Raw genomic sequence first — 22,089 nt, 5'->3', positions numbered from 1 at the left:
TTATATTTTTCATCTATCAAATGTACGTAAATATGATGTGATTTTAAGATATATTCATTCTTTTAACTTTCGTAAATTAATAATAAAATAGAAGGATAGGGGTTCAGATTTTTATTCCTACGTCCCTATAAAACATAACGGTCCTTTTTCAGATGTTCTTGGAGAACTAGAAGTTTGATAAGTAGATAGTTAGGTGTATATTAAGGTATGTAATATAACTCAAGTATTTTACGTTCTCAAAATAATTCCTTATAATTATATATTAATTAATATATTGTACAAAAAATTATTATAAGTTTTTATCCCGTTAATAAGTGCATTTATCTTAAGTAATAAAATAAATACAGTCGTGCCGCGATAACTAACTGCGGGTCGGGTCCGGTTTATTGAATTAATAAAGAAGGATTTATATCAGGAATTTTGCCTTAATAACCTCAGTTAATGAGTATGAAAATCTAATACTCAATCCAAAATACCAAGATTCTAATGTGTTAATACGTCTGTCAGGATTTAAGACGAGTAAGATTAAAAAGTCTACGTATTAATAACACTGAAGTTCATTTACAAAAGTTATATACTCGGAAAAAGTAGTGGGGGTAACAGTGGTCAATTAGTAAAGTAAATCTGTAAACTAAATTTAAACACCAATTATAGATTATTGCATTTATTATACTAGCTATAAATAAATCCTTTACACATTTTTTTTTACAGTTAACTATTTTTCATTTTCTACCTGCTAAATAGTGTTTGCAGCCTATCCCCAATTTACAAACCATTATGTTAATGTAGATGATATCTGGTAATATGAAGAATACAAACAATTACTCTCAATGTGGACACAAAATAAAAAATGTATATTTACATAAAATGTCTAGAACTATAGAAAAAGAAGGGACAATGGATTTGTACGTAGCTTTATGTTATAATTTGTTTAGAAGTTTATAACATTTTTTTTTATTTTTTTAATATATTCATACAGGAATTGGTGGCTTTTATTTGGAATCATTGTAATACTTACAGCAGGGACAAGATTTTACAAAGTTACAGAACCACAGCATGTTTGGTAAGAACTTAGAGAAGAACATTAATAAATTATATTTATGTCTGACTTATGGGATATATCTGACATATGGGAAATATTGGGTATTTTAGTTGGGATGAAACTCATTTTGGTAAAATGGGAAGCTGGTACATAAACAGAACATTTTTCTTTGATGTTCATCCACCTCTTGGGAAAGTAAGTGGCATATGTGTGAGTTTTTATTTATGATAACATATTAAAACTCTATATTATTATCTTTCAGATGTTAATAGCATTATCTGGATATTTAACTGGATATGATGGAACATTTCCCTTTGAAAAACCAGGAGATAAGTTCGAAAATGTTAAATACGTTGGTATGAGAATTGTAAGTGCACTTTAATATTTATTATATTAAAATATTGAGCAATACTTTATAAATATGTTCTATATGTTCCAGTTTTGTACATTTTTAGGTGCAACGATAGTTCCTCTATCATATCTCATTGTATGGGATTTAACAAAATCTATTCAAGCAGCTGCATTTTCTGCACTATTTATTTTATTCGGTATATATATTATATTTATGATACTTTTTCCATATGATAAAATAAGTATATTGCTAAATAATTCATGTGTTTCAGATGTGGGATTATTGACATTAAATCAATACATTTTGTTGGATCCTATATTATTATGTTTTATGATGTGTGCAACTTGGGGAATGGCTCATACGGGTTCTCTTCGTGATGAGTCATTTACATGGAAATGGTGGGGATGGTTATCATTCACAGGAATTTCTCTTGCTTGTACAATTAGTGTAAAATTTGTTGGTTTGTTTGTTGTTTTATTAGTTGGACTTAACACTGCTTTTGAATTATGGAGAGAATTAGGAGACCTCACAAAATCTATGGTAAGCTTCTTACATGTATCAATCGTTTAAAGTTAACAAATCAATTTTACTCCTACACCTTTACAGATAAATGTAGGGAAACATTTGTTAGCTCGGTGCATTTGTCTCATCTTTATCCCGATATTATTGTACATGTTGTTCTTTTACATTCATCTTACTATATTAAATAAAAGGTAAACGATTTATTTATTGTATATCTACATGTTTTTAATGGATATACTAATAATTTGAAATATTTCAGTGGAAGTGGAGATGGATTTTATAGTTCCGAGTTTCAATCCTTATTAGAAGGAAATTCTTTATACAATGCAACAATGCCACGACAGTTAGCTTATGGAGCTACAATCACATTGAAAAATCATAGAACTGGTGGAGGATATTTACATTCTCATTGGCACCTTTATCCAGAAGGCATAGGAGCTAGACAACAACAAGTATTAATCTTGTTACTTTATACATATATTTTGATAATACATTTTGATAAAATATTAATACATTTTTTCCATCAGATTACAACTTATTCGCATAAAGATGATAATAATTTATGGTTAGTAAAAAAATTCGATACTGACGATATATCGTCGGAGCCAGAACTAGTAAAACATGGTGATCTTATACGCTTAGAACATGTTATTACCCATCGAAATTTGCATTCGCATAAAGAGATTGCTCCCGTTTCTAAGAAACACTATCAAGTTACAGGATATGGCGAAGTAAGTCTATCTTTTTATAATCTTAATTATTATTACTTTTAATTATACAATTACTTTTATTTTTATTTTTAGAATGGTACTGGTGATGCTAACGATATATGGAAGGTTTTAATAGGAAATGGCAAAGATGGAGATGTAGTTGAAACTGTAACAAGTAAATTAAAATTTGTACATTATTTACATCATTGCGTTTTAACATGCAGCGGTAAAACATTGCCAAAGTGGTTAGTTATGAAATTTTATATGTTTTCGAATGAAGAAGGAAAATCGAGAAACGGTCTATGGAAATTATAATTTTTTAGGGCGTATAACCAACAAGAAGTTTCCTGTAATCCAAACATGAGAGACAAGAATGCATTGTGGAACATTGAAGACAATAATTATGCGAAATGTTAGTGTCTAATAATTATGAATATATATATATATATATATTATATATATATATTATATTATATATATATATATTATATATATTATATATATATAATTAATTATATATATATTATATAAATAAATTATATAAATAATAATATATATATAATATTTTGGTAATTAATAATCTTTTTTACAGTACCAAATGTCAGTTTTCAAGTATATGCACCTGGATTCTTAGATAGGTTTCTAGAGTCACATGCAGTAATGTTGCAAGGAAATTCTGACTTGAAAATTAAGGAAGGGGAAGTGTCATCGCGTCCTTGGCAGTGGCCTATTAATTACAGGGTAAGTTACATTGTTATGAGTAATGGGGAAATATAATTAAGTCATAAATATATTGCAGGGTCAATTTTTTTCTGGAAACAGTTTGCGAATATATTTACTAGGCAATCCAATCATATGGTGGGGAAATATTATATTTTTAATACTTTTTATCATACTATACGTCCATGCTTGCGTGAGACAACAACGCGATTGTGTAGAAACTCCTGCTGTCCTTAAACAAAGGGATAAAATATTAAATGCAGGAAAATGGCTTTTTATTGGTTGGCTCTTGCATTATATACCATTCTGGGCAATGAGCAGAGTTTTATACTTCCATCATTATTTCCCAGCTCTGTTGTACAGTTCAATGTTAACTGGAACCACTTTAGATTATATTATCGAAAATTTACTTATTTTATTTCCAAATAAAGTTGGAAATGTTATATATCACACAATAGTGGGGATTGTTGTTTCAAGTAGCATATACAGGTTAGTACAATGCAATTGAATAACGAATATTTAACGGAGCAATTATATATTATTTATTCACATTATATAGCTTCTACTTGTTTTCTCCACTGGCTTATGGAATGGTTGGTCCTTCTTCACTAGACTCTGACAGTCCAATGCATTCTTTGAGATGGATGGATACTTGGGAATTTTAATAAAGACTGTTTAAAAGTGTTCTAATATTTTTAAATTCACGAAAGAGTAATATAAAATGGTAAAATCAGTACTTACATTAACAAAACATGAGAAATATATGACTTGTACATATCAATAAATTTTTATACGTATATGTAAAAATATAAAAAATGCCTTATAAAGCTTGTCTAATTTTTTCTCTCAATTTTTATTTTTCTGAATATTTTTTTATTAAAAAATAACTACATCCCAATAAAACGATTTTATAAAAGAAAAGATATTACGCTACTATGATAAAAAAGGAATGCTGTATAAACACCCACGATGTCTGGCTGCTTTAAAAGATTTGGAGTGAGCGTGGTACGCTCAGCTGATCGACCCACGTGCTGGAGCTGCGCCGTTGCCCGTCTCAATTCTCTATTAAGTGTCCGATTAAGGGGAATCATGGTTCACTGAGAATTCTCTCTTTATCTTTGGGTATTATTTAGTTTAGTAAAATCACCGAGTCAATGCGTCGAGTCACTCGATGCATTGAATCACCATTTATACCAAGTTCCCTTGTTGTAAGCGCAAGTGAATGGTAGCGCGTATCTTTCTGCAGTAAACGATCAATAAACAGCTCCCGGGGATTTTCAGTCTGTTGAGCAGCCACGAACGTACTCTCACGTGAGATCAGGGATAGCTGTCAAAGCGACCACGTGTTCTTACGAATATCCGGTACGTGTTCTCGTGTTTATGTGTTCGTGTGAAACCGCATGACTAATCTTATTGATGATCGACCAGCAGATATATACAACGGCCGACGAGTCTAGTGAAGTTCTAGCTCCTCCACCAAGACTCTTGGTTCTTCCTAGACTCACGACATTAGACTATAAAAATAGCGCGAAATTAAAAGCATCTGGCTCGTGCGCGTGTGTATGTGTCTGTGGCTGTGTGTGTGTATGTAGGCATTCGAAAATCTTATCATAATAATGTCAAGTGATACGTATCGAATTTGATCTGCCAGTAACGTAGTTACTCGTTGCTCTACTAACGTTGTCGAAAATATTCGATTGGCGACGACGGTGAACTCGCCCGCTAATTTCGATTATCTGACAAATTCGTCTGTAGACGAACAGATTTAAAATGAATTGTTTAGGGACACTTGTTGCTGTACTGAGGAAAGATAAACAGCTTGAACTTCATCCATCTTGACTTACCAGCCGCAGCCGGCATTGCTTCGACCCTTCTGAAACGTAATCTATCCCGTTCCCGTATGGAATATGTGTGGAACGTTACGAACATATGTGACTACGTTAATCGGATGTAAACGTGTAGGCGTATTGACACGCAAGCAAAGTTAACATGTGTCGCTATATGTATATATTTTAAACTGCTATGTTAATCTTACATTACCGATTTATTTTAAATTCGTTCATAACGTTTACTCTCAGAGATTTGATTCAGTTAGATATAACGTACCAATCGAGTCCATAAAGCACGATAATTAATCTCTGCTTTTCATTGTTTTAAACGACCACTTAACAGCTTTCCATGCATTATTCCTTAGACCGTATATGTAGATATTAAGTGATTCTAACTGAAATACGATCCTTAAGTTATTCGTATAGAATCGAATATCGGTTTGCGCATCCATCGTAACGCGTTCACTGAAAAGTAACTCGAATGCATTATAAAAGCGAGCTCGCAAACGAATCGACAATTAACTATTGAAGACAAATTGGTGAGTGGTCGCGTTATAGAAAATCAATTTTTCATACATTATTTAACAGACTCGTTCGATTATCACGATACTCGGCTAATTTATTTCAAGTAGTATACGAAGCATTCGAACGGCTGTATCTCTCAATTTCTATTCGTATCTCGCTACGATTTTCTTAATAATTCTCTGGTACTAGTCCATAAGTCACCAGATAATTTTCGCACTATGTTTTTTTCATTACCGTATTATCGTTTAATTCATATTATATCTTCTATATCTACGATAAATATTGCTTTCAATTTCTGCGCTTCCGATGGATTTATTCGATTACTTATTAAAGTATTTCTACCGAATATAAAAAATTCGTATTATTCGAGATTATAATTTCTATGACGACGAGTTTCAATCCGATAGGAGCGCTATTCTGTATCATGGCACGGAAGCGCAGTCAAATAAGCAATCGCGTCTTGCAAGTGCAGGAAGCGCGGGAATTGGCAACGGTATTTGACCTACTTGGTCGCGCGTATCACACGTATCGCACGAAACTTCTTCAACGTCTGAAACGAGCCTCGTAAAAATCAACAGTTAAGGTATAGTTCATGTTACTTCATTTCCTGCTCGGGAATTACCACGAATTGGAATATTTCCTGATTTATATCGCGACTGATTACTGGCCACGCGTAATCTTATCCACTCCATTATCTTTAATCTGACTCTGCAAAATTGTGATTCCATCTATTAACACACTCGCTCTTCCAGTTAGGAAATAAACTCTTACCGATACGTATATCATTTTTTCTGCACAGGTTGTCAGGACAACATACCTTCTCCGATCCATCGAAGAAGTAGCTTGTTATGAGGCGATCTATAATATGCGAGATATCGTACTAGTTATTTCGTTGGCATGGATCTTCGCGACACAACGATGTCTGTGCAGCAAATTGGAACGGGTTGTTCATCGACCCGACAATATTCTCAACGACTATTACGCCTATCGTCACATCTCCATTATCCACTTCAATGTTCCGGATTGCACGGTGGCTGCAGGATTCAAGTAAACTTAGAATAGCGCGGAAAGAATCGAGCCTCGACTATTACTTTGTTCTATATGGAAAATGAATGAACATTGTTTATTTCTTTTAGGTTCACCGCAAAAGAAGAAAAGTCTGGTGGAATAGGTAGATGCTCAGCTAGAAATGTTTCCGTGTTTCTGAAGTCTGGTAGCTTACCGTTCGTGCGGCCAGATGGATCGAAGATCGCGGCGAAACTTATGAAAGGAAGACGCCGATATTATTCGCTAAACATGCAAAGCAACGGGGATGAATGTATGCTAAAAATCGATGCACCCGCGCCAGGCGATTGGTATGCTATTGCGTTTCGATCTTGGAGCGACCCTAATAACGGAAAGATCACGCAACAAGGTTGATCATCCAAAAAAAAAAAAAGATAAAATATAAAGATCAATTGACGTTAGCACGATGATAGCGGTTGAAAATACGTATTGTTATTTCCAGGACTTAGAGCATCGTGCCATACAGTGTTGGATGCGGACTTGCTTTTGGAATCTGCCTCTATAGTCTTGCCAATGGATCCGAAATACGAGTACGAAGTACATATGAACGGAAGCTCGGACTCGGCTGTGATGCAGTTGTTAATACCCGATGAATTCGTGGATTCTAGTTTGTCATTAAAATCGACTTGCGGCGAAGAATGCAGGATCGCGGTCCACGTGACTGCGGAGGATCACATCACGGGAATGATAATGAATACTACAAACGCCACGGTATTCTTCAAACCCTATTCGGAGGCGTTTCACTATGTTACCCTCCAGTTGCTCTCCGGAGAGGGCTCTAACGTGTCCTTACAGTTGCTCGACAATTCTCCCGCTGACGAGTTGGATCAAGTGAAGTCGGTGGATTTGATGAGAAAGTCCTCGCCTGACTTTTTCCTCTTCGATTACCAGCACCTGCAGGGAAACGCCACAAAACCATCGGCGTTTAATTTAACCTCAGACACGTTGTCCGTCCTCAGCTTCGAAATCGGTCGAGTGTACGACGTCGGTGGAACTCTGACTCTAAGTTTGAAACTAGTTGGCGCGAAAGACAAGGAGAAGAAGAACGTCGTCGTGGTCGCGTGCATTTCATTAGGTAAGCAACTGAAAGTCGAATAATAAGAGAGATATAGTCGTTAAAACAAATCCTGATTTACCAGGTTATTACTCGAATATCACTGCCGGTGGAGGCTGCACTCGAATGGAGAACACGACAGCTGCAGACATTTACGTAAACTCTACAGGACCAGCTACCCTTCACGTTCCATTCCCGGAGCCAGGAATCTGGCATATAAGTCTGAGAGCATTTTGCGTAGAAGAAAATTGCCATTGTATAGCAACTTGTCTGAACGGGACCGCCTGCGAGGACTGTGACTGCATGATTCCTTGTAACTCCACATTAGAGAGTCGTATCTCTTCGTTACCTTGCATCGAAGGTCTCTGTAACTCTCACGGGAAATGCATGCATTACATGAGCGGCGGTTTCGTGTTCGCCGCGTGTTATTGTTCGGGCGGTTACAGAGGCTTCGATTGTGCGGATGACACTTATGTTCTCGACAATAGCGACGTAATAATCCACGTACTATGGCTAACGATCAGCAACCTTGCATTTATCGGCTCCGTTTACGTGGCCGTGCGTAGAGAGTATTTTACGGAGGCGATGGTTTACGCCGCTGTCATGTTTTTCTCGACGTTCTATCATGCCTGCGAAGCTGGAGACGATGTGTACGGCATATGCATCATGAGACTGGGCGTTTTACAATTCTGTGACTTCTTCAACGCCCTTCTGTCCATTTGGGTGACGTTGGTAGCAATGGCTTCGTTTGGTCCAAAGCTCACTGCTTTTTGTCAAATAACCGGTGCTGTTATTCTCGCCATGAGCGCCGAAATGGATCGTACAGCTCTATGGGTGTTTCTCCTGCCAGCCATAACGGGCTCTGCACTGATCGGTTTGTCCTGGGGCATGAGATGCAAAAGAAGGGGTACGGTTCGTTATCCATCGCGTCCCTACAGGTGAGTAGAACGTTTTAAGAAATTTATAAAGGAGATTAGTTTTAAGTGAAATTTGTTTTCATTTACAGAAGCATTTATTTTCCGGCTGGTCTCCTTCTAGTCTCCCTCGGTCTTATCTGTTACGCTTTTCTGCAGACAAGAAAGAATTACTATATTGTGCACAGTATGTGGCACGTGTGTGTCGCTATAGGAGCTATACTCCTTCTACCAAAGCGACAGTACATGAAATGATCGTTATATAAAAATCTTCTCTTATATTTACCAAGTGAAAGTTATTGAAAAGTGTTATTGTCTAGAAAAGAAAATCTCATTGCCAATTTAATGAAAGAATCAGGTACAAAAAGATATTTCTAGCAGTCGAAAGTGCTCGTAGACGACGGTACATCGAGCATATTATTGTAATTACCAAAAATCTTATTCTTGTAAAAATCAGATAATGTTCATAAGATAGGTAACTATTCAGCTACTGAATGTACTTTGTGAAACAATACGAAATTCACGGCAATGTTAATTGCTTCAATGTTGTCTATCGTTATATTTGCATAATTAAGAAGCTCCAAACATGTTTTTATATCACGATTAAGATACGTTCCAGAATAGGATTATTCAAACGACATTAAGCTTGATTGCTTGTGTTTGTTGAATTTATTAATGTCAACTAAATTACATAGCTTTAACAATGCGTTCAACGAAGATTTATGTATTTTGCTAAGGACCAAAGAACTTCTAGGATATGTACATATAATTACATGTGCAGAGTATAACAGACAATTTCCAATATCTTTTCTGTAAAAGCGAAACTGCACTTTACTAACGTGAATATATCATAGTGCTGTATAATCTGTAATTAAGAACGAATTCCTCGAGAACTACCTTGGGGGCTTAAGTTCCAATTCGAATATCGACGGTTCGATATTTCACGTTAATTTGACAAAGTTCATTTTAATTCTCTTAGGAATCAACACCTCGCACGCGACTCATGCATTTTAATGGAAAAATTCTATATTTATGTACGCTCTAAAGGATTATCGTATTTACATCGAAGATCGTAAAACCTTTAAAATAGCGTACAACGTTGTACATCGTGTTCACACTAAAAAATAACAGATCGTCACGCTATGTAATTACATAAGGTCCTGTTTGCTTTACACGAGGATTGTGTAAAGAATAAGTGTCTACGTCGAAGGAAAGTCGTCGCGTTACACGCCAAACTGCGCGAACTAGCAACTTCGTCATATTACGCGGGAACAATTTCACTTTTCTCGGTTCGCATGCGTATAAGACCAAATAAACGTAAAAGGAAATTGTTGCAATTTGTTCCTTTTTTATTTGTTAAAAGATACTTGCGACTAATTCCATTTACGAATAATATTTCAATCGCATCACGAGGAACTGATCGTATTTATGATAAATGACTACTCAATTACGTAAATCAAACCGTATAATATGATATACGTTTTATCATATGGCGCTAATGTATTCTTCGCTACTATCCTGTTCAACTTTACCTAAAGACGACTACATTTCCATTACGCTTCAATGTCCGAGAATCGTAGCGGGATATTTTACCGCGTAATCAGAAATTTTCACTCTTAGCGATTATAACGTCCCATTTCCTGTGGGCGTCGTGGTTCCTGTATTAACTGCGGCGACAGTGGTAATTACGTTCGATAATAAAGACAGTATCGTTTCCATGGAAAATCCGCAATGTGAATAAGTCCGCGAACAATTTCGACCGGCTCTCCCTGCTTCCACCGCTTCCTGTATCGCGGTTCCTTCCATGGCCGTTCGGAAAATCTGATTCGTCGTGATCGTATCGATCACGCGATCGAACGACGAGGCCTTCTCATCGTCGCTTAGCTTATTGGCCTCTTTCACCGAGGAGGAGGCCTGTTGCGAATAAGTACAGACGGCTCGTTGCATGCAGGATGTCGTGTCGATACCGTGACGAGCCAGAACGTCGTCCATTCTTGTCATGATTTGAGAGAAGCCACTCTCCTCGCCTACGATAGAGACGATTATTTTGTATTAAAGCGAAATTCATGGTTTTTCTTATCTTCCTTTCTTTTAAACAAAGCTTTAAGTAATTTACTTCTTGCATAATGGCCGTAAGTGCCAGATAGAATGTAGAGTAGTTTAGGTATGATGAGGATGGAACCTATCCCTATGATGGCGCCCAAGAACAATCCTCCCAAGTCTATCTTCGCCGGTGCATACGTTGATACTCCGTAACCCTGTGTCGATGTCTATGTTACTTAAATATCGACGATAAAGATCAGATTCAACGAAGATTGCTTACGCTTCCTGTGCTACCAAGGTTCGTGAAACCAAATCGAGGTTCTTGGCTACGGTCCGTAATATCCACGTCGTTGTCCACGTCACTCCGCTTTGTCGATGTCTCACTGCGTAGCCTTGGCTCGGAAGGCATAGCTATCTGATCTTGGGACTTTGCGTTCTTTTCCAGATAGATCATGGAACTCGGTATGAACCTGTTTACGATTTGTTTCGCTCAGTCGTGAGAATTATTACTCGACGAAGAATGAGGAGATAAAAAGTTCGAAACGAGCTTGGAAAAGCCGTTTGAGTAAGAAGTGTCTTCGTATAACCACTACAGAACTTAGCAAGAATCTTACCCTCCATCGTCAAACTTGGGGTTGCCTCCGACGATCGCCGTCAAAGATAACAAGAGCAGGACAGGATTCCGGAAATTAAACGACATCTGCGACAAAAAGATTTCAAACAAGATGTTATTCACAGTGAACATTTTCTTTCGCGAATTTGCTACCTCTACGAAGCATACCTCCGTGGAACGTGAAAAATAAATTAGTCCTCGTGGCTGTGTTGTATCGTTTGGCTCTGAAGAAACTGGGCGACACGAACATTGTCCCTGGCATATATAGTCATGCACCTACTCCGAATCGTCACGACATGACAAACCATGGACATAATTGGAGCCGGTGGTTTCGCTTTCATTGTTAGATTTCCATGGGACGCTATCACGGTCCGTGACCCGCTCGTGTCTTCTGAAGAAGCAGCGATACGCTAAACTGTCGCTACGAATCACTCGCAACGGCATTGTTGTCGAGCCTGAAATAATTTATCTTTCGCAAGATCGATAAGCATCTGTTAACGCGTTCGCCCACCTCTTCCTAGGTCTATGACGATTTCTTTAGAAACAATCGACTACGCGATGTTACATTGCGGAAAATAAGACGTTGTTTATCGTAATCGTTGTTGTAATAAAACCATTTTGGTACATAGATTTTATTTCAGTCAATCAAAGTCCGTGACAACGATCGACGATGGCGATAATCCAGCAGCAATTTCGTAAATGAAATGGGAAAGGGCATTTTTGTTCGTAAGAAGGCTGCAGAAACTTCGTGAAATTGAAACGCCATATGCAGGTTTCGCGACCATGCGTTCGCCGTCTACCTGATTTTAAGACGAGGAATTCGTTCTGCAGGTTGCTCTGGAAAATTCACGAAAGTCGAGGCTCGTATGCGTGCACTGACAAACCTCACATATGAATGCGCACATAAATTAAACAAGTATTGCCAGTGTCTCTCGATCGTTATCCTGCTGTGTTTCGTTTTAATTTTAATGAAACAACGCTCGATCGACGAAAATATTTCTGCGCGCGTGTGGCACGTTGTATCGTGCAATGTATGTGGAAGATCCTTAAACTAGACTAGCCTTAGCGAAAATAACGAAATACGAGGGAATATGTAATTACGAAACGTGGACTCGCGCGAATTTGCGGAATTAGGCGTGACGATGAGCGGCGTAACAGCTGCGGTGACGTTGTTTCGGTACAGTAATTTAACCAGAATTCTCTCTTAGGTTCGTTAATTCCGCTCGTCGGAATAGAGCTTCCTACCTGTCAAGAGTGGGCTAGCTTCTGTACAAAAACTGCCAGCAGAGATCAAGGATTGCTCACACGTATTCCTGTGTTCGTACCAATTAGTCGATTTACTAGCCACCACAGATCTATCCTAAGTATAACAAAAATTCTCTACCACTGGTAATTTGCTTCAATTAGCTGCAGCAGCACCAGTTTTTACAGCTCAATTTTTTTTTTTTTTTTTTTTTTTTTTTTTTTTTTTTTTTTTTTTTTTTTTTTTTTTTTTTTTTTTTTTTTTTTTTTTTTTTTTTTTTTTTTTTTTTTTTTTTTTTTTTTTTTTTTTTTTTTTTTTTTTTTTTTTTTTTTTTTTTTTTTTTTTTTTTTTTTTTTTTTTTTTTTTTTTTTTTTTTTTTTTTTTTTTTTTTTTTTTTTTTTTTTTTTTTTTTTTTTTTTTTTTTTTTTTTTTTTTTTTTTTTTTTTTTTTTTTTTTTTTTTTTTTTTTTTTTTTTTTTTTTTTTTTTTTTTTTTTTTTTTTTTTTTTTTTTTTTTTTTTTTTTTTTTTTTTTTTTTTTTTTTTTTTTTTTTTTTTTTTTTTTTTTTTTTTTTTTTTTTTTTTTTTTTTTTTTTTTTTTTTTTTTTTTTTTTTTTTTTTTTTTTTTTTTTTTTTTTTTTTTTTTTTTTTTTTTTTTTTTTTTTTTTTTTTTTTTTTTTTTAGTAGAACGATAAAAATCATGAGAAATTCGTTCGAATACTACGTTATATTGTTATCGCTATGTTGTCTGCTGCACCTTTCTGAACCAAAGAATAACGTTAATGGAAAGGCAAAAACGTCGAGGACACACAGTAAGATATTTGGAAAGCATCCAAATGGTGGGTTGATCTCGTTCGATTCGGAACAAGAAGAATTTCGTGTAAGTTTCAGAAAATTCGGGTAATCGTTAACTTTCACTCGATTCAGATAAAAAGTCTTCTTATTTGTAATAATAATAATCGTCACAGATTGATTGGGCTGTAACTATTCCTTTCCTTTCGATACCGTTCGAACATAAAATAGGGGAGAATGGTGAATTTCCATCGTTGTTTAACGTTAACACGAAAAGCCTTGGAATTGTTGGATTAATGGCCACCCTGTTTAGAGTAGTTTCGCCATTATTCTCGAAAGCGCATCCACAGTATAATTATCGTAAGTAAATGATACTATAATTCTCTATATTCATTAATAGTTTTTTCTTCTCTTATCGTATATAACGTTAGGCTCGACGGATAATGGACAATGGTTACATATAGGGAACGCAATTAATGAAATGATGTTCGGCAACGATTACGTGGTTTCGTGCATGCAACGTATCGTTTGTTCGATCGTCTCAGTAGCCGCGAATTCGGAGAATCCAACGAGTACAGATAAAATAATCGATGGATTATCAAGGTAAGATTAGAGAGAGAACACTCAGAAACTTGATATTACGAGGATGTTTTAAATTGATTTATCAACAGTCACAGCTGGTTCAAAGATGTTACAAATGGTACGATCATTCAAGATGCTGTAATTACCGGACGAAAGGGAAATCATAATTGCGCTTACATTTATAAGGATTGTTTAATAACGCCGAAGCTTTTAAAAAGCGTAATGGACGAGCTTGGGATAGTGTGATGATGTAACGCATACTCTCTATTACTGTACAAATACAGAAGGGAATATTTATGTACAAAAATGAAGGAACATCGGCTTTTCACACTTCAAACTCACACTTTACCACGCTCAAGGAAATACGTTATTATCCTGCGCGAAATATTTTTCGCGTGCACTGCTGCGTGATCCAGTCATAATCACCGTCTCTTTAGACTTTCACTTTTCGTTAACTATTGTATGAAATGCTTAACGACTCTTCTGCGACAAATTAACGTATTTACGTGGTCCGCCGTCTTCGCAATCGTATTATTTCAACTAGGACGCGAATACAATACAAAGATAGTTGAACAGATGTCCATTTTATACTATTCCACTTAACGTAGATACACGGGTTTTATTTTTAGTCTGATGTGATTTCTTGTGTAAAACTGTGTGATTATAGCTACGGACCAGCGGTCGTTTCACTTTCATCTCGAAGTTTCCTCCGTAACTAGCGAGTTCGGGGAATAAAACGGTGACAACAATCTCGCCGCATCTGCGGAACCCGACGCTTTAGCAAGATCGTGCGGCGATTGTTCCGTTTTATCGAAACATTCCGTCTCCACGTTATGATCCAATAAGAATTGAACAGCTTGTGTGTTATTATGTAGCGCTGCGAAATGCAAGGGTGTCCTCCCAGAAAAATCCTTCTGCGAAAGGTCTGCGTTCGCTAATTGATACGACGTTAAACGTTTCACGTTTCCAACGGCTGCAGCGGCACACATTTTCTCCCCTATTATATATGCGCTTCCGTGTAAGTGTGCACCATTATGTATTAGAATATTAATGATCTGGAAAATCGAAATGGAAATGGGACATGAAATGGAATAAATGCGAAATACAAGGTTCGAGTGATATTATACCTCGTGATGATCGAACTCTATCGCGTCGGTAAGTGGTGTACGGTTAAATCGATCTTTGATGTGAACGTTCGCACCCATTCGTAAAAGACAGTGGACGACTTTTAAATCACCTTCGCAGCAAGCAATATGCAATGCCGTCCGACCATCTGCGTTTTGTTGCGATATATCTGCACCCTAGTCGAAAAGTATAAACTACTTTGAGAAAAGAAATTGAATGTCGTATGAATGGCTTAATTACATATACTTACGTATCCTTTCAAGATTTCGAGTTTCACGACATCGCGGCTCCTCACGGCAGCGTTCAACATCGCAGGGAAAAGAATCGATCCCAATTCTTGACGTTCCGCCGTTGAAGAAAGTCTCAGAGATCTGGCAACCGCCTCCACGAGATCTATATCCTCGAGATACGGCGGTCGTTGAGCAGTTAATTCTCCTCGGAGATTCGTCTGCATCATTTGACGCTTCGTTTGTAAATCCCATTCTTTCTTCGATAATACGTAAGCGAGTTTAGTCAACGTAGCTTCTGGTGTCATATCAGAACCCGATATTACGCCTGTAAATTTTTAAACTTTTGTATTTAGATCTGATTCAATTTTTGAATCGCGAATTTTTAACATAATTTTAAATGTACCAGCATCCTCGAGAAGTTTTCCAGGTGCGTATGAATTCTTAACGCAGCCTGTCGCGCATTGTGTAATATTGACGATGATGACTCCGCGTTTTGTAGCTGCGGACAATTCTTTAATTATATCCTCTCGGTTCGTGGGCACGTTCCCTGCTCCATAAGACTGTAACACCACACCTTCGATCGGGGGCTGTAGAAATGCCCTTACCAAGTGCGTAGTCATACTTGGAAATATCCGTAGCAATCCAACATTTCTATTCAAGGACGCGTATACGTGAAACTTTTCCAACGTAAATGGTCGGAATATTGCCCGATAATCCACTACAATGCACATACATATATGGACATTACAGTGACGCTGATAAAACGGCACATATTAAAGACATTCTTAAACTACAATTGTACACGTTATGTATGTTCTCTTTAACTACATTTTCAATATTGTAACAGTAGTTTGTAAAGAAGTTTAACACGTGCATATCTCAATAAATTAACATATACGAACACGTTATTTTATATGATAATGCTAATGTAACTACCAGTTTCCAAATATAGATTCCTGATAAGAATCTTCGAACGTCATAGAATTGTAATATCATCTGGTACGTATTACGCTATTATTGCATGTATCGATTTGCATTTAGAGTTCCATTTAACGGACAAAAGAATATCTCGTGGAAGAAGATTGCACGAAACGAACAAAACCACAGTCAATTAAGCGAATTGTATCCTGTAATTGGGTCAACTGCTAACCTTCTATCGTGATGTTGGCCTTAGCCAACGGTGGAAAATTCGGTGAATCGAACGCCTCGAACGAAGTGGCCGATATTTTACAGGTACGATTTCCTCTCATCAAGTTTGTTCCAAAGTATACACATACTTCCGGTATGTTGTAATTTGCAGCTATTATTAGGGATGACAGGAAGTTATCCAAACCGTCGCTTCTGCTGTCGAAAATTGGGACTTGAGAGCCAGTTAAAATAACTATTTTGCCCAAAGATTCGAGCATAAAAGATAGAGCAGATGCCGTGTAACTTAACGTGTCTGTCCCATGTAGAATTACGAATCCGTCGAAACGTTCGTAAGCTTGCTAGAACAGCAAATATCCTGTTGAGTGTAAAGCTTATTTAATTAGTTAGTTAGTTATTTCTCTTTCGGAACTCTTTGTCTACAGTTTACAATAAAATAAAATTTATTTCTAAAAATATCCGGTATTTAAAGTATTTATTTCCGAAAGAAGAGATATTAATAGTATTTCAAGCACTTTAATGAGCGTAATTGCGGTATCGGAAAAATCTCTACGCTATGTTCTAACGTTATTTACGTGCTTTCATGTTTCTCTCATTTCTTTGCATACATTCCCCAAAGAGGTCTTATGAATATATGTATATATCTGATTAAACCATACATATAACATCTCCAACTATGTATACTTGCATAGTAGGAGTTACCTTGATATCATGGGCAATACGAATCCAATCGTCCATTGTCATGTTACTAGAATCACAGAGTGGCGAATATTCCAATACGTTATAAATGACACGTTTGCTGTCTGTCGCAGTCATTCTTTAAAGAAAAACCAAATAAAAATAAATACCTATTAGTTGGTCAGGTATCGTTACGAATTTATCAGGATTATTAACTTCTTCTTTTTTCAATCGCTAGATCGATTATGCACTTACGGAAGTACAAGCGGCCCCATCAATCCGAATCGTTTTTCCGCGTATTCTCGATCGTAAATGTGTGGATAATTTCGCAGTTTTTTCACGAAAGCGTTCGCTTTAGGGACGAGAACTATAGTAAGATAATAAATCGTATTATCTTCACAGTTTTAACGACAACCATTTCAATCATAATTTCACGTGAAAGAGAAAGAGAAACGTATTACCTCCATCTTCATTTCTAATCATTCCAATGGTACCGCCGGTATAAAGAACGAGCACACGACTTTCACGGACACTTTCAATGGCCAAAGAACCAGAACTATTGTTTCTAAGGTGCTCCATCCTCTTTTCTTGTGATTGCCAACGTGATTCTGCAACTACTATATACACAACAATGTGTAGATATATGCATATGCAACGAACTTGCCCCCCCCTATAAGGTTATCTCCATCAATTCTTGGAATTCATGGCTCGAGGTTCTATGTTATCAATGATTTTCATCGATGTATTGTAATTCAAGCCGATAACGAATTACCGGAATAGGAAAAATATAATCTTTTTTAATTTTTTATTATACTGTTAGGAGAATTCCTTAATCGGATTATTGACAATCGTACAATCAAAACGATACCAAACGCAACTATATTTGACGAATAATTTTTAACTAAACTAAAGAAATATGTAAAATGTGATGAGGAGTAATAAACCTGATTCTACAATATCTCATTACCATAAAGGTATAAAAATAGAGTTCGTGAACGAGCTGAAAAAGCGATATAAGAATAGAAAAAGAACATTGCATAGAGACATCTTGTGCCTTTGTATAATAACGCATACGCATTCGTATAGTAAATATGTAAGCATAACACCGATCAGCTAGCGACATCAGTGTGCAGGTTGATTAGACAACACCCTCTATGCAGCGTTCTCTTTTTATTCCCATATTGCATCCACTTACACAATCACGTATGACCCGCGTACTCTATCTTTATATCTCTATGCTTATTAGACTCTATTTATTCTGTTTTATTCGCACTGCCTACTTCCCAGTCTTACCCTTGATGCACTCAGGGTAGAGTAAACAGAAGTCTAGGTCACCTCTTCGGATGTATGGACACGCACCATCTGGATGTATGGACACGCAACACTTAGTATGTTTGTAACTGATTCTACCGTGAGCGCTCTATGTGTCACGATAGAATATTACTATGACACTACGAAGTTTCTGTAAGGAGCGATTTGTTATATAATTTTTAGCGATTATACGCAGATCGAGATCTCAATACATGTATATACTTTCCCAACCGATATAAAATATGGAGGTTATTCAAGATATAAAACAGAAACCGCCGAGGATTAGTTCGTTCAAAGTACGCATTTTTCACGGTCAAGAGCATAGAGTTTGAAAGATTGCTTGAAACTGGAAAAATGCATTTAATGCATGAACGTGACTATTATACTGTCTACGATCTATCTAGCATAAGTAATTTTTATTTAACCTAACTCAATACGCGTGCTTTAGATAATGCCAGTTACACATTCTTGGATTCACAACGTTGCATCATTTTGCATTTGGCAATTTCTGTTTGTAATCTTCGACTCATAGAAAATTATGTATTACTTGTACAAAATTTTCCTAACAAACACTGATACTATCGTGTAGTAAATTCTAAGTAGGCGTATAAACAAATTCTATGAATTATTATAAACTATTTTTTACACTGGTTTATTTTTTTCAGAATTTATTTGTATAAACTATTACCGTTTATGTGTATAAGTATAATCCAATAATGTACCATCTTAAATTTACTTTTGTATTGACATTTGCTAAACATTTAAGCTTCTTAACAATTTTTAAGTTTCGGATTTAGTATTCTAAAAAATGCAATTTTTTAAATGTAGACTTTTAAAATAACAAATAGTTTACAAACAGAATACCTTCGACTCCATTAACTGATCAAAACGTAGCTTAACTATATCGTATGTAACCAGAAGTAAAGATCCACAAAGAGTACTCATTAAGTTAGCAGTTAAGCCTCTATAAAAACCAATTGGACCATCTTTTTCTATGATAGTAGTGATCTGACGGAGTATTGGATAGTCGCACTCAGTAAACGAAACTTTAAAATTCTCATTAAAATTGTTTCAGAATTTTTTACTGACCACGTGTCGCACTGACACGAAACTTCTCGAACCACGGCCGCTCCAAAGCATTTTTTGTCTAGACGTTGTGTCGAAGGGATAGGACACAATTGTCGCGATCCAAGAAGATAATTGAGCAAGGGCCAAGGACATAAAGAATGGTACGTTCATTGTGTCATGATCTGTTGCATAATTGTTCAAATATGTTCGTTTACCAGTTGCATAAAGACCAAAGTAAATGGACCTACAAAATGCATTTAAAATTTTTTATTCGCATCACCACACTATGAGGTTATAAATAAATTTTTATTGTCACGATATCTATTTGTATGTTGTCCTTTCATCTATCGTCAAACACTTATTTGTTGATAGAATCAAAAATAATCGTAGGTTGAGTTTTGTAAAATACAGGGCACCTAGTGTATAATGTAAGAAATAAAGAATCAAGTTGAAATATTTAAATGTATAAATTCGTTCAATAGACGGTCAATACTTTTGAGATTGATTAATCAATTGATACAATTATTGTTAAATACTCCAAACCTGTATAAAAATAGCCCGCAAATCGAGACAGACAGTCCTTGATATAATCCTTTTAAACCGTCGTTTTTGTAAATTTTGCATATGCAGTCACTGAATCCGTAAAACTCCCTCTTAACTATCTTGCTGTCGCCAACATCTACGGTTATTCGAGTATTGCAGAAATGAAGGGGGTAGAGAACCGCACAGGATGTTAAACCGACGGCACCACCGGTCATGAATGGCAAAACGATGTGACTGTAATTCTTCGATTCGATCATCTACGTAACACTATTTGATGTTTACGCGCGCAAAATTATATTTAAAAAAGTATTCTTATTAATAATCTATCGGACAAACTTTTTGGAACATTCCGTAGTATATATTGTAAAAGGAAAAATTAATTGCTTGGGCTGGAAAATATCGACAAATATTGACAACATTTCCGCGCCAAAGAGACAGGAACCCCTGTTCCTTAGGTATTCTAATAAGTGCATTTAAAACGCCAGAGTATGCGGATCGTTTCGCATGTCCTATTTGATGGCTACTCGCCTGTGTCTGTAAAATCAATTTAACCCTTTCAACCGGAGCAATCATAGTTCTAAATATGATCGCCAAAATCCCGGAGATGATGAAAGAAGATCCAAAATCAACGGCACCACCGAGTAACCGAGTATCTAATACATTGAGTAATTTAACGTCAATAGAATCAGATTGTGTTGCGCATTTGGCTTGATTCGCCATTAGTACTATTTTAATAAAAATATTTGTTAACCTATCTTCCTTGTAAAATCATATTGTTTAACATAATATCGGCTTGTTCTACTATACATAATAAATTGTTCAAATATATGTACATATATTGGACAAACTTCATTCAATTAACCTTTAATAGCATATTAATGACAGTTTATATGTATGTAGTATGTATACATCATGTACATATCGACCAATAATAAGATGTGCAAATAATACAGCTGCGATAAGTGACCAATCATTTGCAAAATGATTGTTATTTTGTTATATCACTTATATCGTAAAGTATACCGAGTTATGAATAAATATAACGCAATGTACTTCTGATAGAAGAAGACGGTTACGTTCAATATGGTTCAAAGTGACATAAAAGAGAGACTCGAAGCTTATAGACGTCGTAAACGAAGGGAAGAAATGATAGAATCTATTAAGAATGTGATAAAAACTGTCCTACCGTGGAATGGAAATAAATCAGCTGAAGATTCTTCGGTGGCAGCACCGTTAAAATCCGATATCAAGGTAAGGTTATGTTACGTGTGACACATGTAAGATACTGTAAATGTTATGACAATGATTATGACTCTCCATCCAGTTATGGATGTTCTTTTATATAGTGAATAATATTGGAGGATATTATAATAAATACGTTTGTTACATAAGAAATAATATTTATTGTAAAATTTATACAATAAATCAGTATGATTAAGGATGAAAAGTTTGCAGGATGACCAGGATGCGGAAAGTACCTGTTCAGATGACAGTGTAGACCAATCACAATGTACAATGCTAAGAATAGTGACATATCTACTGTATTTTCTTTTATGGGGTACCTTGTATATAATTGCGATTCAATATGAATTTGGAGCAGTATATTTTATTTTGTCTACATTAATATTTATTTGTCTAAATACTCGATCTAAACCAAAAAAGTCGGGTGAACTTAGTGCCTATTCTGTATTTAATCCAAATTGCAAAGCTATCGAAGGAACACTTGATGCTTCTCAATTTGAGAGAGAAATAAGATATGGCATAGGAAACATACATTAATTTAAAGTTGTAGAACATTTAAATTGATCTAATTTATCACAGGTAAAAATAATACATATTTTGTACTCACTTGTATGTGTATAAATGTTTGTGTCTGTGTAATTCATAATGATATGCAAATGAAAAATAGGAACTCTAAAAATTAAGCTAAGTATATGGTAAAAGTGTCAAAAAACGTCAATGATAATTATTAAATGTTACCACAG

General features: G+C 35.8%; 6 protein-coding genes and 1 long non-coding RNA gene across 18 annotated transcripts; 5 read left to right on the top strand and 2 right to left on the bottom strand.

Annotated features, from left to right (window-relative positions):
- The first annotated feature begins 160 nt into the window (after positions 1-160).
- LOC100745750 (protein O-mannosyl-transferase 2) lies at positions 161-4,145 on the top strand. 2 transcript variants are annotated; one of them, XM_033321997.1, is made up of 15 exons: positions 161-205; positions 745-905; positions 980-1,063; positions 1,153-1,237; positions 1,305-1,409; positions 1,482-1,590; positions 1,666-1,934; positions 2,001-2,107; positions 2,176-2,368; positions 2,444-2,647; positions 2,720-2,871; positions 2,950-3,038; positions 3,219-3,367; positions 3,426-3,835; positions 3,906-4,145. In XM_033321997.1, exons 2-15 carry the CDS (start codon positions 790-792, stop codon positions 4,009-4,011), a joined length of 2,178 nt encoding a protein of 725 aa, XP_033177888.1. In that variant the 5' UTR covers positions 161-205; positions 745-789; the 3' UTR covers positions 4,012-4,145. The 2 variants fall into 2 exon arrangements, with proteins under 2 accessions (XP_033177888.1, XP_033177889.1); XM_033321998.1 differs by having other exon boundaries at positions 172-205; positions 790-905.
- Positions 4,146-4,475: 330 nt separating this feature from the next.
- On the top strand, positions 4,476-10,070 carry LOC100744667 (transmembrane protein 8B). 3 transcript variants are annotated; one of them, XM_012388393.3, is made up of 6 exons: positions 4,476-4,708; positions 6,500-6,747; positions 6,837-7,114; positions 7,208-7,840; positions 7,905-8,757; positions 8,826-8,988. In XM_012388393.3, exons 2-6 carry the CDS (start codon positions 6,566-6,568, stop codon positions 8,986-8,988), a joined length of 2,109 nt encoding a protein of 702 aa, XP_012243816.1. In that variant the 5' UTR covers positions 4,476-4,708; positions 6,500-6,565. The 3 variants fall into 3 exon arrangements, with proteins under 3 accessions (XP_012243816.1, XP_003491343.1, XP_012243818.1); XM_003491295.4 differs by lacking the exon at positions 4,476-4,708 and adding an exon at positions 6,127-6,283; XM_012388395.3 differs by lacking the exon at positions 4,476-4,708 and having other exon boundaries at positions 6,566-6,747; positions 8,826-10,070.
- On the bottom strand, positions 9,542-12,371 carry LOC100742191. Of its 2 annotated transcripts, XM_012388404.3 has the most exons (5): positions 11,558-12,368; positions 11,391-11,476; positions 11,057-11,246; positions 10,850-10,991; positions 9,542-10,760 (listed from the first exon to the last, which is right to left on the bottom strand). In XM_012388404.3, the coding sequence occupies exons 2-5, from the start codon at positions 11,474-11,476 to the stop codon at positions 10,357-10,359; spliced, it is 822 nt and encodes a 273-aa protein (XP_012243827.1). In that variant the 5' UTR covers positions 11,558-12,368; the 3' UTR covers positions 9,542-10,356. The 2 variants fall into 2 exon arrangements, with proteins under 2 accessions (XP_012243827.1, XP_003491406.2); XM_003491358.4 differs by having other exon boundaries at positions 11,391-12,371.
- A 945-nt stretch (positions 12,372-13,316) lies between these two features.
- On the top strand, positions 13,317-14,372 carry LOC105681070. The gene is made up of 4 exons (XM_012388406.3): positions 13,317-13,509; positions 13,598-13,781; positions 13,853-14,024; positions 14,093-14,372. The coding sequence occupies exons 1-4, from the start codon at positions 13,330-13,332 to the stop codon at positions 14,247-14,249; spliced, it is 693 nt and encodes a 230-aa protein (XP_012243829.1). The 5' UTR covers positions 13,317-13,329; the 3' UTR covers positions 14,250-14,372.
- Positions 14,054-21,417, bottom strand: LOC100742069 (L-asparaginase-like). 8 transcript variants are annotated; one of them, XM_033322000.1, is made up of 9 exons: positions 21,291-21,417; positions 17,644-17,796; positions 17,438-17,549; positions 17,207-17,321; positions 16,509-16,845; positions 15,762-16,076; positions 15,379-15,683; positions 15,131-15,304; positions 14,054-15,058 (listed from the first exon to the last, which is right to left on the bottom strand). In XM_033322000.1, exons 2-9 carry the CDS (start codon positions 17,759-17,761, stop codon positions 14,696-14,698), a joined length of 1,839 nt encoding a protein of 612 aa, XP_033177891.1. In that variant the 5' UTR covers positions 17,762-17,796; positions 21,291-21,417; the 3' UTR covers positions 14,054-14,695. The 8 variants fall into 8 exon arrangements, with proteins under 8 accessions (XP_033177891.1, XP_033177893.1, XP_033177892.1 ...); XM_033322002.1 differs by having other exon boundaries at positions 17,644-17,799; positions 21,291-21,362; XM_033322001.1 differs by lacking the exon at positions 21,291-21,417 and adding an exon at positions 20,105-20,275.
- On the top strand, positions 18,650-20,066 carry LOC112213253. The gene is made up of 2 exons (XR_002947149.2): positions 18,650-18,789; positions 19,569-20,066. It is a non-coding gene; the product is annotated as an uncharacterized LOC112213253 (long non-coding RNA).
- Positions 20,849-22,024, top strand: LOC100749963 (SAYSvFN domain-containing protein 1). The gene is made up of 2 exons (XM_003491420.4): positions 20,849-21,355; positions 21,560-22,024. The coding sequence occupies exons 1-2, from the start codon at positions 21,188-21,190 to the stop codon at positions 21,881-21,883; spliced, it is 492 nt and encodes a 163-aa protein (XP_003491468.1). The 5' UTR covers positions 20,849-21,187; the 3' UTR covers positions 21,884-22,024.
- The last annotated feature ends 65 nt before the right edge of the window (positions 22,025-22,089 follow it).

Source organism: Bombus impatiens, unplaced genomic scaffold, assembly GCF_000188095.3.
Source record: "Bombus impatiens unplaced genomic scaffold, BIMP_2.2 scf_0548, whole genome shotgun sequence".
NCBI lineage: Eukaryota > Metazoa > Arthropoda > Insecta > Hymenoptera > Apidae > Bombus > Bombus impatiens.
Note: the sequence above shows the minus strand (reverse complement) of the source record. Positions and strands in the feature narration are given on the sequence as shown.